The sequence below is a fragment of the Spodoptera frugiperda genome, chromosome 1 (assembly GCF_023101765.2).
Source record: "Spodoptera frugiperda isolate SF20-4 chromosome 1, AGI-APGP_CSIRO_Sfru_2.0, whole genome shotgun sequence".
NCBI classification, from domain to species: domain Eukaryota; kingdom Metazoa; phylum Arthropoda; class Insecta; order Lepidoptera; family Noctuidae; genus Spodoptera; species Spodoptera frugiperda.
Window position 1 is genome coordinate 3,974,869 of NC_064212.1, and position 16,870 is coordinate 3,991,738.

At 36.3% G+C, this 16,870-nt stretch overlaps 3 protein-coding genes across 5 annotated transcripts; all 3 read left to right on the top strand.

The window, feature by feature from the left end:
* LOC118273009 (tubulin glycylase 3A) lies at positions 1 to 5,918 on the top strand. The gene is made up of 10 exons (XM_035589738.2): positions 1 to 332; positions 625 to 775; positions 857 to 1,050; positions 1,245 to 1,417; positions 1,784 to 2,221; positions 3,677 to 3,888; positions 3,969 to 4,059; positions 4,132 to 4,302; positions 4,377 to 4,630; positions 4,713 to 5,918. Exons 2-10 carry the CDS (start codon positions 652 to 654, stop codon positions 5,684 to 5,686), a joined length of 2,631 nt encoding a protein of 876 aa, XP_035445631.2. The 5' UTR covers positions 1 to 332; positions 625 to 651; the 3' UTR covers positions 5,687 to 5,918.
* A 29-nt stretch (positions 5,919 to 5,947) lies between these two features.
* Positions 5,948 to 10,364, top strand: LOC118273007 (tubulin glycylase 3A). 3 transcript variants are annotated; one of them, XM_035589735.2, is made up of 6 exons: positions 5,948 to 6,180; positions 6,579 to 6,663; positions 6,751 to 6,855; positions 6,971 to 8,111; positions 8,445 to 8,960; positions 9,399 to 10,364. In XM_035589735.2, the coding sequence occupies exons 2-6, from the start codon at positions 6,625 to 6,627 to the stop codon at positions 10,226 to 10,228; spliced, it is 2,631 nt and encodes an 876-aa protein (XP_035445628.2). In that variant the 5' UTR covers positions 5,948 to 6,180; positions 6,579 to 6,624; the 3' UTR covers positions 10,229 to 10,364. The 3 variants fall into 3 exon arrangements, with proteins under 3 accessions (XP_035445628.2, XP_035445629.2, XP_035445630.2); XM_035589736.2 differs by lacking the exon at positions 6,579 to 6,663; XM_035589737.2 differs by lacking the exon at positions 5,948 to 6,180 and having other exon boundaries at positions 6,645 to 6,662; positions 6,749 to 6,855.
* Positions 10,365 to 10,973: 609 nt separating this feature from the next.
* On the top strand, positions 10,974 to 15,600 carry LOC118273010 (UPF0430 protein CG31712). Its single transcript, XM_035589739.2, has 5 exons — positions 10,974 to 11,271; positions 11,353 to 11,512; positions 11,978 to 12,178; positions 13,049 to 13,132; positions 13,316 to 15,600. The coding sequence occupies exons 1-5, from the start codon at positions 11,117 to 11,119 to the stop codon at positions 13,478 to 13,480; spliced, it is 765 nt and encodes a 254-aa protein (XP_035445632.1). The 5' UTR covers positions 10,974 to 11,116; the 3' UTR covers positions 13,481 to 15,600.
* The last annotated feature ends 1,270 nt before the right edge of the window (positions 15,601 to 16,870 follow it).

Sequence of the window (16,870 nt, forward strand, 5' to 3'; positions counted from 1 at the left end):
TGAGGATTAGGTGTTAGTATTCGTGAATCCATTTTAAGCATATTTAAACCATAATTATCATTAATAAATATTATCAACCTTATTGCTTTACAAAGTTTCTAATTTTTTATCTGCATATCACGTCAAAAAAAGGCTCATAAACGCCATGAGCAAAGGAAGGATATTTTAATTTTTATAATTATATTTAGATCATGACAAATATCTGACGAAATTTAACATGTTAAAATTATAAATTTACAGTTTATCTTGATTACAAAAACAACAACTCTTTAATGTACCTACGAATGCTCGTTTTTAACCTAGTTTTCTGAGCACTGGCCTGATAACAGAAGGTAAGAGTAATTTGGGTTTATTAATTTCCGTGTAACTACATTATGCACGATTTCCCAAGGAGGTAGGTACTTTATGACGTCATTCGCACAGGTGCCAGGCGGGGATGTGCACGGATGCTACTGATAGCCAAGGACCCCCGATGTAGGTTAAAATAAAGTAGGTTATTGCACTACCCGGTTATTTTTAGTCGACCAGTCCAAGTTACACAGTCGAACTGTGTACACGTCTACATGAAGTTAGAAGACTGTAGACTAAAATGTTGAACCAATGTGACAGAGCGGTCTATTGCAGATTTCAAGTGTGTACCAACCGAGGCTCATGGCTATAACGATGGAGCTTGAAGAGAGCGTATCGGACTCGAAATTACACAGAGATAGCACATCCAAGAAGGAGCTCCGGCCATCCAGCGCTGTCTCATTCTCAAAGTCCGAACATGGGCCAGGTTGGTGAAGTAGTAGCCAGTCCTTTCATTTCTATACCAATTAATTAGTAACTACATAATGATTCTTACAATATTTGCCAGAGAGTTCATCATCGAGCGAGCAATTAAAGCAATACAAAAGTTGGGTAAGCACCGAAAGATGGAATGAGCTGAAAAAGATCGCTGATAACGCAATGAGGGAGCGTAAAGTGTTCATGATAAAAGGCGGTGGATTCCCAGCGGTTCGACGGGCGCTCCTTGAACGAGGCTGGATTGAGAAATATGAGTCACATAAGGTATTACCAGACTTACCAGCGGTAAGTCACTGGACAATTTATTCGTAGATAGAGAAACATTTAAGTAAGCTTGAATCCTAATTCGGCTCCACGTCTTGTGTCTATGGACATTGGATTCAAAATTTGCAGCTCGCACGGGGTTTGTATTAATGATTAACATTTACTAATGGACTACTTGTGTTTGTAATTTCAAGGTTCGCCATCCTCCTCATGTAGATCCGAAAAAATTGCACGGTAAAGAACTTTCAAAAGTGGAAAGAATGATTCTGTATAAATTCATGGAACACCACTCCGTTGACTTTCTCTGGACAACTAAGAGGGATAAGTACGACTGGCTGCTTAGTAACAAGGACGTTATTATTAGCAGGTAACCTTTCAAATTATACAATAGATTGTTACAGAAACGTGTAGTCGCATTTTAAGGGTCATTGTACTCGAGCACATAACGATTCTAACGATCTGAAGGGGCCGACTACGAAAGCTCGAAAATACGACGTTTCTTTTTATTTTTATGTCTAAAGAGATTTTGCATAACAGGTATAGACTTTTCTTTGGAGCTGCTGCTTTGTGTCTTGTTTCATATAGTTGTATGGGGTTGCTTTGAAAGGTCTTTACAATAGTAAATGCAGGACACGGGTATATTGACCTTTTAAATAGAACTTCACGTTTCAAGTACACATTGCGACGCTTTATTGCTTTTCTTTTATGCTTTTTAAACCCGTTCTTTCGTCAGATTTTGCAGATCGGTTTTCACCACGAAGGAAGGTTTAACTACATCCCTAACGCAGATGCACTGGCACACGGAACCAGGAGTAGCACTAACAAAGTTCCCACGTTGCTACAACATCCACAATTCCGACAGCCTTGAAGAATTCATCGACGATTTTAGAATAACGGCCTGCATCAGTGTCCTTAAATGGCTATCAATTGCATTGCAAAACAATCCTGAGCCCAACCTTATTACAGCGAATGGAAAAGTTCCATTCAGTGCCATAGAATTTGCCATTAGCAGGTTGAATGAATACATAGTGTTCCTTACTCATAAGGATATCGACGACACCGACGACCAACAGCACGTATGGGAACATGAATGGGACCAGTTCCTGACACACCATTATCTCTTAGTTCACGAGAAAGCCAAGTTTATGGAGGACAAGAATATCAATGTCCGGTACGTATTGCGTAGCTATTTAGTTTCTGTAATGAATGCGTTTTGTCGTTATTTGTGAGTAAACACTTTTGTGTTCACATTACGGCTATTAGATCATTGTTTGTCAATTTTATTGTGCCGTTGAAAACAATTCATCAATATTTATTATCTTTTGGCTCGAGCGCAGATTGATTGTCAACAATGACGAGTTATGTGGTCATATCATGTAACCTTACCTTTTATTATTGCATTAACATAACATTACCTACGCATGCTAGGTTATTCTGTAGCCGTCAATTCGAACTTTCAAAGAGAGCTCGATCGCATTTTCGCTCGTCATTGGTCGAGATCATTCTCACACACAACCACTGACGTGATGGACAGTGATCGAGTTCACTTCGATCTTTGGCACTAAACGTTACCACTTGAAATTGAAGGCACTGACGCATAGGTATAATAAAACGCGTGTACTTACTTCGTGCCGCTAGTTTCTGTTTGAGAAAATAAAAACCGGCCAAGTGCGAGTCGGACTCGCCCATGAAGGGTTCCGTAGCAGCAAGTAGATGACATAATATAAAAGTTTTAAAATAACTTGGTTTTACATAGTGTTTGTATGAACGACAAAGTTATATTTGCGGTTTTTGAAAATGTTTTATTTCTTGAAAACTAATAATGATATCTGGTTCAAACCAATTTTCGCTGTTAGTTTCTATTGAAATCTACAGAATATATTTTTTTCAGTTTTCTCACTCTCTTATTTTAAAAGTTAGAAGGGGGGGGGGACACTCATTTTTCCACTTTGGAAGCGTCTAACTTTCCAACGATTGATTTTTAACCGACTTCAAAAAAAAGGAGGAGGTTCTCAATTCGACCGTATATATGCTCTTTTTTTATGTTTGTTCACGGATAACTTTGTCGTTTTTACGAAAAGTGGTTTTAAGAACCTTAATGTCTTTTTTAAAGACCCAACCATAGACACCCATCACGGATATGTTAGCTGAAAAAAAATTTTTTTTTAATCAGTTCCATGTATGGAGTGCCCCCCTTTAATTTTTAAATTTATTAATTTTTATTCAAAATTCGAATAGCGGTTAACGATACACATCTTCCTACAAAGTTTCAACTATGTAGGCCCAACAGTTTCGGAAATAAATGGCTGTGACATACGGACGGACGGACAGACAGACGGACAGACAGACAGACAGACAGACAGACAGACAGACAGACAGACAGACAGACATGACGAATCTATAAGGGTTCCGTTTTTTGCCATTTGGCTACGGAACCCTAAAAAGGAATCTTTCTCCTTTAACATGTGCATTGGCACACAATACATGGATGATATTCTGTATCCTTAATAATGTTTCGAAGATAGAAATAATATTTATTGCACGCAGGCACCCAGTAACTCGCGACTATCGTACTTACGACCATGCAATATTTTTGTTGGTAAATAATTCTTAATATATTTTTTAGGCAATTGGAAAGGAAAGGCTGTAAGATTCTAGGCACGATGGCGAAGTACTGGCCTCAAATAGACATCGATGGCATACTCAACATATGGATCGTGAAACCTGGTAACAAGTGCCGAGGTCGTGGCATTCAGCTCATGAACAACATCAAAGACATAATAGGTCTTATCAACATACCTGCTCAGAAAACTAGATACGTCGTGCAGAAATATATCGGTATTGTTACACTGCACTCTTTGTGAAGAGACCTCCATACATAATTTGCGCACCTAATGCATCCTCATCTTTGCTTACAGAAAACCCGCTGGTAATCTACAATACAAAATTCGATATCCGCCAATGGTTCCTCATTACGAATTGTCAGCCTTTAACCATTTGGGTGTACAAGTAAGAATACTAGTATAAGTAAAGTTTATCGCTGTCGTAACCATATCTAATGCAGTATTCTACTTTTTGCAGGGACAGCTACCTCAGATTTAGTTCGCAAATATTTAGTTTATCGAATTACCATGAATCTGTTCATCTCACAAATAATGCCGTACAGACAAAATACAAAAACACTGGCGAACGAGACAAAGCTCTTCCAGATGAAAATATGTGGGACTGCCATACTTTCAAGGCTTATCTCAGGTAAGAATGAAAAAATCGCATTGAATAGGCACTTTCAACAATATATTACTTACAACTTTATTACATATTTGAAGACAGATAGGAAAATATGAATTGTGGGAGGAGAAAATTTATCCTGGGATTAAACAGTGCCTGATAGGCGCCATGTTGGCTTCCCAAGAGACAATGGATAAGAGGCAGAACAGCTTCGAACTGTACGGAGCAGACTTTATGCTGACTGAAGATTTTACGCCATGGCTCATTGAGATTAACTCCAGTCCTGACCTGGCGCCCACCACATCGGTCACCGCCCGATTATGTCCACAATGCCTAGAGGATGTTATAAAAGGTAATATTAGTAACAATCACAGATAAATATTAAAGGTGTTTACATTGCTGCTTACGTAATGAATTATTCTTTTAATTTACAGTGGTTCTAGATCGACGATACAACCTCGACGCAGATACTGGAACATTTGAACTAGCTTATCGACAGATAATACCTAAAGCACCAGCGTATCTGGGTCTATCATTGTGTATCAATGGGAAACGAGTGCTTAAGAAGTGTAAGGAACGTAAACACGAAGTGAAGGCTGCCGCCACCCCACAACCTCCTCGCGTGCCCTCCGGCGACGCGATATCATCAGATCAAGACCAGCCAGTACCAGCTGAATACAGCGGTCCCATCATCACAGATTTTCTTACCTGGCTGAACCCATACGATGCTCTGCCAACTAATAAAGATGGCATAGTACTAGCCCCTAAAGAATCCCTCACGGTACGCCAAGCTATCACAGTCGTCAAATCCACCATCTCGCTAAAGAGCGCACCGAAAAAGCGTAAAACATCCCTTTCTTTTAGGATCCATCGAGGAAGGCGAGAAAGAAATACTGAGTGTAAACGGAGAATTGTACCTCATTCGTGCTGTCGACCAGAAGACGGTCAATTTACTAATCAGACTAGTAAATACCGGACTGAGTCAGCGAGCAAAGCCGAGAAGACCAAGGTTGACAGGTCGGTCGGTAACAAGCGTTGTTATATAGACCCGGTCGAATGGGAGCGGGAAACCGCTAGTATTCTCCGGTCGACAATATCTGTACAAAACAAAGTAGTTAGCAAACCTGAACCGGCCACGTCGCTGCGTCACGCCAAGTCCAGTGTAGTTAGTTCCAGTCGGAAATCTGTCGACACAATCAACCGTCGTAACAGCTTGGACGATTCAGATCCAATAAAAAAACTAAGCGCGATAGGCACAAGTATCTGCAAATTACAGGGTGATAACAGGAACAAAGACAAATCTATATCGCTTTCGAAGAGTTGCACCTCGATATACGCGCCTTACAGGGTCGTGGTTACACCTCTCAATGAGGAAACTTCAAACTCTTTCTTGAAAAGAAAGAAATAAATGCTATAAAATTGTGTTCAGAATATTATTCACCTTGAAATTGTTCAATGTTTGATATTAAAAGTTTAGAAAATGTAGTTTAACTATAAAGTGAATTAAAACTTATAAGACTTTGAAATGTTACGGCGAATTTTCACATTTGAAATTGTTAAAGTAATATTATTTTTCGCTATCGACTGTTGGCATGTTCAAATTCTAATAACCTATGATAAAAAATAAATTATTGAGAATATTATGGAATTACAATTTTACTTGCAGATACGAAACCCATGGATCCTTTTCTGCCTAATCCTACTTCCATCCCACGCAATAGATACTGTACGGTAACAAAGTGAATGACAATAAATGACAGGAATGTGTTGTCTAGTCGTCAACGTCAGTGTTCCGTCAATTTTTTTAAATAAATTATTAGTAAAATATGAAATACCCAAAATAAAATCTACGTATGCCAATGATGATAAAATTACATAAAAATGCTACAAGAAACTGAACAGGTAATGGTTTTAATGAATGCTATATTGATATAAATAGCTAAACACTTAAACATGCTTCAAACTAATTTCGTTGAACCCAAGTTACTTGCAAGGCTTTTCAGCGCGAGGTTTGTAGACAAGAGTCATTGTAAGACATACTAATTAGGGCTCATTATTGAGGAATCTTCCCCTTTAGCCTTTGTAAGTACTTAATACACGATACACATATCCATTACTCAGTCGTTGTAGAAAACAGACCAGCTTACCTATCTAGTTTTTATGTAACTATAGTACCTGAAGTGAGTAGATAGGTTTACTTATTTAATTGTACCTACGCTATTTCGTGAGGATATTGAAAAAAAGATAGGCAATCTTAAAACATTCAGACAGTTTATTTCATTTATTTATTTTTGTATCAGAGCATCTACTAATTTGCCCTTGTCTAAAAAATGAATCCATTTGAAAATGCCGGGTCGAAAGAAGAAAACTATCAAGAGAAAAAAGGTAATAATTTTTACGAACTTTCAGTACAGTATTGCAATTTAATAAATTAATAACATCCCTCTTTAATGATTCTGTATTTATCGACAGAAATCATTAAGAATAGGATCAAAAACTCAAAGAAATCTAAAACTTAAAAATGGATGCAAGCGTCATCCATCCCCTATTTTCAAAAAGTGTCAACATCAACATCAAGTAAGCCATTCACAATTATTTATTTTTTTTTTTAATTTTTATCATAATGTTTATAGTTACAGTAGTTTTCCAAATAATTATATGATGTGTTACATCTGTATCGTATCATTTACAGCGATCAAATATTGTTGACAAGGGTAAAGCAATAAAAAGTAAATCTCCTCTGAGGTGTGTCGTTGAAAGTACAAAGGTGGAGGGTAAAAAAGTTAAGATCATGGATCACAGGAGCATCTATTACCATGAAGGTCTAACACCGAAGGACAAAAGTTATATTATTTGCAACTGCCAAGCCAAATCATCACGCTATTTATCATTAAAATGCCTAGCTACACGAGCTATACGTGAAAGAAAAATATTTTCCATTGTCGGCTCTTGCAACGCTATAAGAACGGCATTGTTGGAAAGGGGTTGGGTTGAAAAACTACCCGCTAATAAAATGAATTTAAACAAATTAAAAAATGGGGCATTAACCACCAAACGTGACATACACACTGAATTAGAGAGGCTACTTGTATCAAATCTAGTTGAAAAGTATCCTCCGAATTTTATTTGGCGCACAAAAGACGAAATGCGTGATAATATCATCGATATGACCAAAGAATGTCCAACTATTATAAACAAATTGAAGACAGACGCTCAATGGACATCAAAGCAAGGTTTATGTTCTTCTATGAAAAGGAACTACTGGTTCTATATTGAAGACTTGGCGGAGGTTATTGGCCCTCGCAGCTATAACACTAGTGATCCTGGTGAAGTAGAAGGATTCGTAAAAGACTACAAAATTACTGCTTGTACTAGCTTGTTGAAATGGATTTTGTCGATGGTAGCTAACGAGAGACCAATATTTGCAGACGATGGAAAGATTCCTTTGAATATAATGCTATTCGCTTTGAGCAGATGTAAAGATTATTTGTACAGAAAGGAGAACAAAGATATAGATCGATCCTTAAGTAATCCATCTCCGGGTCAATGGAATACTTTCTTGAAAAAATATTATCGTATCATAGCCAGAGACGATGTCTTCCAAGCGGATACTGAAAAGAAGTTACCGCTATATATGGCGTACGCAAAATTCTTACTGAAAGAAATGCATAGATACCGACCGCAATTAAGTTGCGAGGGGTGCCATAACATCTGGATCATTAAACCAGCTCACAACTCACGAGGGAGAGGCATCAGAATGGCTTCCAGGTTGACAGTGATTACTGAGTTACTTAATAAAGCTAACGCTAAATATGTCATTCAGAAATATATTGGTATGTTTTTGAGTCAATATTAGGTTCTGCTTAGTAATTATTGAGGTCATAACTTTACGGGCACTGCTCCAACCCAGCAATTAACTTGTCATTTATTTAAATTTGAACTTTAAATCCTATGTCGTATGATATATTTCGTAACGTCAATATAAAAAAGCCTACAACAGGTGGCCAGCGTGCGGTCCTCTTGAGTTGTAGTTAAGGCGCGTTTTAATAGAAGTTCATAATAAAGAATACATTACTAACTTTGTATAACACAGATCTATTGCTCGTAAAAGGTCGCTAGGGCGACGACTAACTAACTTTATACTTAATATTTAATTTAATTTACAGAAGAACCGCTATTGATACACGAAACAAAATTCGATATAAGACAATATTGTTTAGTCACAAGCACATATCCATTAGTAATATGGATGTATAAAGACTGCTATTTGAAGTTTAGTTCGCAAAAATACAATTTGAAAAACTATCACGAGTCTATACATTTGACGAATAATGCAGTTCAGAGGAAGTATATAAACTGCGAAGGAAGGCACCGGGAGCTTCCTCCTGCCAATATGTGGGATTCTGATATGTACAAAGATTATTTAAACAGACTTGATAAAGGTAAAGTATGGGATAATATCATCTATCCTGGAATGAAGAAATCCATTATCGGCATAATGTTAAGTTGCCAAGATTCTTTATCAGTTTGTAAGAATCGCTTCGAGTTATACGGTTGCGATTTCATCCTTGACAAAGAATATAAACCGTGGCTAATTGAAATTAATTCAAGTCCAGACCTTAACCATACTACGCCTGTAACAGCCAAGATATGTCCAGCTGTTCTCACAGACATAATAAAAGGTAACCAATTTATATAACGCGCAATTAAAGTCAAACACATCTTTGGTCGCACTTACTGTAAAACATTAAACGCTGAAGCAGTCCTAAATTTTACCGTCTTTAAGTATTTCACAATGTCGTGGTGGCCTGGAGGTTTAAGACGCCCGCTTCTTATGCATGAAGTATTAGTATAATTTCTAATTATAAGTTTAAAATCGCCAACCCGCATTAAGCAAACATGATGATTGATGGTCATGGTCAAGCCTTGTCCGTGCTAGAAGAGGCCTTTGATCAGCAGGGGCCACGTACAGGCTGTTGATGTGATGATATGAAGTATTTTACGTCTTTTAAACGTCTTTTATATAAATTGATTAATGACAAAGCTAAAGTGTGATCCTCTATTTTCATTAGTTCTATTTTAGTTAGGCTGCCTAAATAGTATTTTTTTTTTAATTTCAGTTGTGATTGATTTCGCTAGAGACCCAACATCGTCAACAGGAAGATTTGAATGTATTTATCGGCAACCAATGACTATACCAAAATACGGAGGAGCATTAGATCTATTTGTACGAGGCATTTCTTTACCACCAGATTATTTCTACAGGGGCAGTATTGATCTCAGAGAATCTTACGATTGCGATGAAGATATGGAAAAAGTAAATAACATCAAAGCCATATTAGACAAAATTAAAAATAAATTCGATACAGACACGGTAATGGTAGAACCAGAAGACGACAGTAATGCGACTATGAAGAAAGAAAAAGAAACCACCACACATCATTCGTCGCGATCTGAAGATGAACTTAACGTAGCGGCGAGCGTAATTACTGGACAGCTGGAAGAGCTTTTGGACAGAATCGTCTCCGTAAACAGCTTTAATGTAAAGAAATCTAGACAACAAATGAAAACATTTTCAGCCCCAGTTAAATGCTACGTAGCTCAACCACAACCCGTCACCAGTGAAAATAAAATAATGAGAAAGTCTGTGAGTCGAGTGACACCTGTTAAGCCTGTTGCCGTGGATAATCATCGAACATTTGCTTTTAGCGAACTAGATGATGGCCCTATTGGCAAGGGTAGTTACGTTGGCGTAAGCTCTTATAAAAATACTTTCAACGACATTAGTGAGCTTGAAGTCGTAAGATTATTAAGTAAATCTAGAAGTAAAGAAAGTACAACATCTACTTCTGAATCGACAGAAAATATGCTCGAAGCCACAAGTAAACTTATCAATTTTATAAATAAAAAGGAACAGGAATATATTACAGAAAACAATTCTCAAAGGTGAAGCGTTGTCTGCAACAGTGACGGTTTATGACGACTATCATTCAAAACTTAATTTGTATCACCTTCAAGTTAATATAATGCCTATGTACATAGTTTTTACAACACAAGATCAAGCTTTAATACATTTCTTTACTATATTTCTGCATATTATTCAATTTGTTTACATTTAGTAGGTACTTAAAAACTTCATGGCCCATCGCTGCTGTTACCTACGTGCGATTGAGGTTCCTAAAATACGTGTATTGAGAATAATATATGGAATTGTACGTCGATGTCCACGACTACGATACCCAAGCAGTTTGTTCTGTCTTAGGGCTGATTTTTCAATCGACAGATAACTTTTATTGGATATAATATGTCATTTTGTTTGAAAGAATTGTCATAATTCATAATTATTAATATAATTATCCGTTATTGGAAAAAGTGGTAGGTACCTGTGTATGCGTTTACCGTATACGCACCTGGTCTGCTCAAGCTTATACAACAGCGTCGTAGCCTTGTAGGCCCGCATCTACATCATACAGGTAGTATCTCTACGGTATATAAATATATATGTATGAAAATATAATAAAAGTCATACAATTTGGGTATATGTAAATAAATATTATTTATTAACTTAAATTAACTTTACAAGTAGTGGAATAAATTGAATTAAAACAGCACACAGATTTTAATGAAAAGTAAAACGATTTTATTTATGGTATGGAACATGACTGTATCCGATCGTAGTTCTAGTCATTCGATTTTCACAGTGCTGTGCAAAAAAATGGCGTCGCTTGTCAAACATAGGTAGCAATGCGTGTAGCTATGTGAAATTGTGAATGTTTGTCGAAAAGGTTAATATTTTATTGTTGAGTTTGCAAAGTGTTATCTTTAAACTTTAAATACAATGGGCCGTTCAAGATCAAGAAGTAAGTCGCCTCGGCGGCACCATAAAAGTAGCAAACATTCTAGGAAGAAGAGTCGTTCTAAGGATCGTTCTTCATCAAGGAGTAGAAGTTCCAAACTTATTGAAAAATCTAGAGAACGTAGTTCTAAATCAAGGTAAGTTACGTTCAATAATACTTCAGCTTTTCTATAGTATTTCTTGTACCAGTTTTTGACGTAACTGTGATGTATTTTCAGAAAAAGATCGCATTCCATGTCGTCTTCCACCAGTAGTGACGCTTCATACGATGGTAGTAGAAGTCATAGGAAGAAGTCCAAGGGACGTAGCAAAATGGACGAGGTGGACAGACTAGCTGAAATGGAAAGACAAAGACGCGTAAGAGAAGCAGAACAGAAGGTAAATATTGATATAAAATATTTTGGAACATGGTCACTAGTAATATTAGAGTAGGTACTTTTATTGATATTTTGTACACTATTCGAAAGTAGGTCTGAATAAACAAGTAACAAGGTATTTCATAAAATTTCCCAATTTGTCATCAATTATTGTGGCCAATGAAATTATAATTGCAAATGAGATAAAATGTCAAACTTGAAATATCTAATACAATACTGGTAATATGATGTTAAATTAGAAATTAAATTTTGTAGCTTTCATGGTCTCATTGAAAAGCCTTATGTACTGGTTACTGATTTTAATTAATATTCAGTCATATAAATATCTTAAGTTATCCTACTGTGGATGTGGTCATATAGTAAACAAACTTGTTCATAGATTTTCCTGTATTGTGTGTGCATTTATAAATAACTTATCTTTTATATAATATATGTATGATTGAACATATCCATTGACCTATTCCAGGTGGTGGAAGAAGAAGCAGCGAAAAGAATAGAGCTGTTAGTGAAGAAAAGGGTAGAAGAAGAATTAGAAAAAAGAAAAGATGAAATTGAACAAGAAGTGGCTAAAAGGGTTGAAGAGGCCAAACGCAAGATGGAGAAAGAAATGATGGAAGAACTGGAGAGACAGCGAGAACAACAGCGGCGCGAGGAGCTTGCTAGACAGGTAACTGATTATAGTACATACTAGTCATGTGTACTGGCAACACAACACAATGTTGCATCTACACATGACAACACATAGCCTGCGACAGCAACTTATGTTGCTCTCGCAGTCACACAAGTGTAAATGCAATATTTAATACCAGCATCATAACAATTAGAGAAACTAATGAAAGTATTATTTCGATCATATCTGTTAAAGGTCCAGTCAGGTGTAGTTCGAGTGCTTACAAGAATTAGTTTCTTGATTTCTTATTAATGTCACTCACCGAGGCTGGCTGTCTCTGTAATTAATAATTATATACCTACATGTCCATTTTATAACCACATATATTTCATACGCACCTACAAGGCAGAGTTTATACTATTTCCTGCCATATTGTAAGTTTGCCATGAAGGCGTCCGGCTAGCATTTTAAAATTGTTCGCTTGACTGTCCCTGGCAGTCACGTAGTCTATAAGTCAGGTCGGAAGACTGATCAAGAACGAGAAGCCCTAAGAATTTTATGGAGACGCAGCTTGAGGATCCAGACATGCGAGCTGAAGGTATTTTTTGAATCTATTTTTTGTATAACCACATTAAATGAAGGAAATACACATTTGTATGATGTTTCATCATTAAATATTTTATGACATTGCATACTTATGTTTTTTTTTTTCTATTTTTAAATTATTATTTTAGGAAACCAAAATCTTATAAAGTCACCCTAAACATGTGATCTACTGTATTGTTTATGTTACGAATGAAGAAGGCTGACAAGTTGAAGTTTACACAAACTGCTAATAGAGAGCAATAGTTTGTGTGGACTATTTTAATGCATAGTGTTGCTTTTATAAATAAAGATCAATATTAACATGGTATTTCTATTATACAGGAGGAAGAAGCACGTAAAAGGAAAGAGTTGGAAGAAATCATGGCAGAAAATAATAAAAAGATTGAAGAGGCTCAGCGGAAGCTGGTGAGTGGAACTGTTTCACTAACTCTCGACATTAGCTAGTGTCGTAATTTTTGTTTTTTTATGGATTTTCACTGATAAACGGAAACGAAGCTGAATGGAGCCAGTGCTAATACAACAATAGGTTTATTCCTTTTACACTTGATTCTTACTTATTTACTAAAATATTGAAACTTATTTTTCCAGGCCGAGGAGAGGTTAGCTATGATTGAAGAGCAAAGAAAAATGGATGAAGAGAGGCAGAAACTGAAAAAAGAACAAGAAAAAAGAATAAAAGAGGAACAGAGGAAAATTTTAGGCAAAAATAATTCAAGGCCTAAACTTTCTTTTTCATTGAACACACTGTCATGAGCGGAGTTCAATGCTAAAGACGTTGTCGCTTCTAGATAATGAGAATCATTTAAAATAAGGTCATGATTTACTTTACAGGTTTTACCTAAGAGACATAGTTCTTAGCTTAGTTTCTGCTACAATTTCACTGTTTTCTATAGACAGGAAGTTCTCTATTATGTTGGTAGTTAGAACTAAAGGAATTTAGTAAACCAGGAAGTTGTGATAGTGGAAATTTCAACTATTGGAACAATTATGTCAAATTACCAGTAAACTGAACAGATGCATGGAATTAATGATCAAATCTTTATAAATTTGAGCAGTATGTAGTTGTTATGAAATCTTTAGCACAGTAAACAATATGTCTAGTTTCCAAAATATGATTAATTGTTGGTACATCAAAGTAATCGTCCAATGTTGTATAATTATAAATAATTTATTTGTACTGGAGATTCATAGTGTTGCCTGGCCAACAGTAATATATTTTTGTGAACTGTATCATGAAGTTACAAATTGTTGAATAGATTTAAGAATTTGTCTGATCTAAGTGCTGCAGTTACATTTAGATGACACTTCACAGAGGAGCCTTATAAACTTAAATACCCTTTCTAATTCAGTATCATTCTTTAGTGAATAACTTATGTCCAGGTATAAGTAGAAACTCCACTCAATTCTTAAATAGTTTTAGTATTTTAGTACTTACAAAACTATAAAAAACAAAATCAGAATAGTTTAAAATTACACCATTTTAGGATATTTAGTTAGGCCGCAGTGGACCAACAAAGGTCAAAAATCCATTCCTTGCAAAGTATGTAATGCAATACTTATTGTTAGCTATTTCTAAAATGTATTACAGTTTTACCAAGTGCCACATAGTGACAGAATTCATACATACTGTAGCTAAAGCAGTTTCATTCTAAAAGTTTTCTTTAAGACCCTAATTATTATTTTCAATTCAAATTAAACTATATTATATAGAACTTTATGAATGTACATATTATGTTTGTAAATTTAAGATACATAATTTAAGTTTCATTGAATCATTCTTTAGGATAAATATTTCATAATTGAAATGTTATACATATAAAGTGTTACATTTCATTTATACTTAGGAACGTTAAGTTGGCTGTACAATGCCCATTTGGGCGATAACTTTCGACTTTGTTAGCGAACAAGTGTATCAAACTGAGTCTTTGTACCCGACTGCAGGAAGGGTATTGTTTTTCGGAAAGCCAGTTTAATACTTAATGTTATTTCAAGTGAAAAAGTGCAAGTTTATTTTCTAGGATCACTTATAAAATCATAAAATAACTTGCAAAACGAATTTGACCCCAAATATATAGATTAAACATCGATTTCTGTAATTTATTTCAGGTTGATAAGTGACGGAAATTGTGTATATAGAAGATTTGAACATTGTCATGCATGCAAACAAACCTTTGATATGTTATCTTAAAAACATCCCACACATAAAACTTTAGGAACCATATTATTATGATTGACGTAACATACATTGTATGTTGTACAGTTAGCCAAGTGATTTAGTATGCAGGAATGAAAATAAAGATTATTTCATGTAGAGAGACATTATCTATTGTCTGTTTTCAAACCAAATTGTGTCGTTTGTAGCCATTGGATAATGACATTTCTGTGTCTATATTCTCATATACATACACCCTACTTGTCTCTATTCTCATATTATACATCCTACTTTGTTTCTGTATTGAATCAATCTTTATTTCATCATTTGCATATCAAATAACTTTGCTAATTTTACGTATAATTTCTTTATTTCTAAACCATGTATGTATAAGTCAATGACGATTTGTATTTATAGTGTAAGGTAGGAATTACGCATTTTGCACAAAGAGAGATAGGTATTTATACAAATCTACAGCTTGTGAGAAAAGCCTTGGTATATGGATGAGTAAATCAATTACTATCACCACGAAGTGTTATTATTGAATTACGTATCGACATGAAATTATTAATGTCGTCTAAACTCTATGCGTACCTTGAACAAACAATATGAAGTGTGTTGGTGTTTAAAGATTTCATTTACAATAAACTTAAAGTTGTCCTGAAACTTCTTAGTATTAGTCGATCATTATTCATTTAATTAAATAAATCCTTTCACCGAATTGTTTGTTTTATTTTATAATTATATTTAGAGATACGAAATCCTTAATGTTATTTATAAAAAAAGAACAGAAAATGAATAGGTAGTGACATTATTTTAAACGAATCGGATGCATCACAAGTATCGTACGGATCGGACGCATCGCACGGATCGGACGCATCGCACGTATCGGACGGATCGGTCGTATCGCACGGATCGGTCGCATCGCACGGATCGGACGCATCGCACGGATCGGACGTGTCGGACGCATCGCACGGATCGGACGCATCGCACGGATCGGACGCATCGCACGGATCGGTCGTATCGCACGGATCGGTCGTATCGCACGGATCGGTCGCATCGCACGGATCGGACGCATCGCACGGATCGGACGCATCGCACGGATCGGACGCATCGCACGGATCGGACGCATCGTACGGATCGGTCGCATCGCACGGATCGGACGTGCGATGCGTCCGTACATCGTACGGATCGAACGCATAATTGTACGATCATACGATGCGAATCAATAAATGTAGTTGTATGAGTTTCTGTACAAGACTATAATCCGTTGCGTGTGATGCGTACCGCGTACGATGCGCCTGTGGACGCGTAGAGTCTGGCCAACGAAAGCAGACCAAGAAAAGGCGAGAAATAAAATATTATTAGTAGTGTTAATACTCCACTAATACCAATCGTGTTTTGATAGTGCTAAACTAATGTCATATCAAAAGTTCAGAAATTAATTCGTGGACAGCTTTCGCCATCGACCCACACGACACCATATAGATGGTGGCAAGCCACAACTGTGCGCTTCTCGCGCAACTTTATGCCTCGCACAGCAAAACTGTGGAATGAGCTGTCGTCGGCGGTATTTCCGAACCGATACGACCTTCAAACCTTCAAGAAAAGAGCATATTCCTTTTTAAAAAAAGGGCGGCAACGCACCTGTGACTCCTCTGGTGTTGCGGGTGTCCATGGGCGGCGCTGATCGCTTACCATCAGGTGACTCGTTTGCTCGTTTGCCTCCTATTCCATAAAAAAAGCTTTCGTTGGCCAGACTCTACCTTCTACGCCAGCGCAGTGTATTGTGCTTTGTTTAGACCATTTTTCTTTCCCGTTAGTATCGACAGTGATAGCGAAAAAATAATATCGGATACCAAGTTACAACGATGACGTATTAACGATCTTTCAAATATTAAACTTCATTGTAAAAAGAAGATTAAAATTATAGTTTTATTTGATTTGTCATATTTAGAAAACATGAAGAAACTTATTTAGTTTTGAAAATT

Bases quoted from the DNA above. Each gene is read 5' to 3' on its own strand.
- LOC118273009 (XM_035589738.2), top strand. From the start codon at position 652: ATGGCTATAACGATGGAGCTTGAAGAGAGCGTATCGGACTCGAAATTA. The intron at 776-856 runs GTTGGTGAAGTA...AATATTTGCCAG, and splicing joins AAAGTCCGAACATGGGCCAG to AGAGTTCATCATCGAGCGAG. The intron at 1,051-1,244 runs GTATTACCAGAC...TGTAATTTCAAG, and splicing joins AGAAATATGAGTCACATAAG to GTTCGCCATCCTCCTCATGT.
- LOC118273007 (XM_035589735.2), top strand. From the start codon at position 6,625: ATGCCGGGTCGAAAGAAGAAAACTATCAAGAGAAAAAAG. The intron at 6,664-6,750 runs GTAATAATTTTT...ATTTATCGACAG, and splicing joins AAACTATCAAGAGAAAAAAG to AAATCATTAAGAATAGGATC. The intron at 8,961-9,398 runs GTAACCAATTTA...TTTTAATTTCAG, and splicing joins TCTCACAGACATAATAAAAG to TTGTGATTGATTTCGCTAGA.
- LOC118273010 (XM_035589739.2), top strand. From the start codon at position 11,117: ATGGGCCGTTCAAGATCAAGAAGTAAGTCGCCTCGGCGGCACCATAAA. The intron at 11,272-11,352 runs GTAAGTTACGTT...ATGTATTTTCAG, and splicing joins GAACGTAGTTCTAAATCAAG to AAAAAGATCGCATTCCATGT. The intron at 13,133-13,315 runs GTGAGTGGAACT...TTATTTTTCCAG, and splicing joins AAGAGGCTCAGCGGAAGCTG to GCCGAGGAGAGGTTAGCTAT.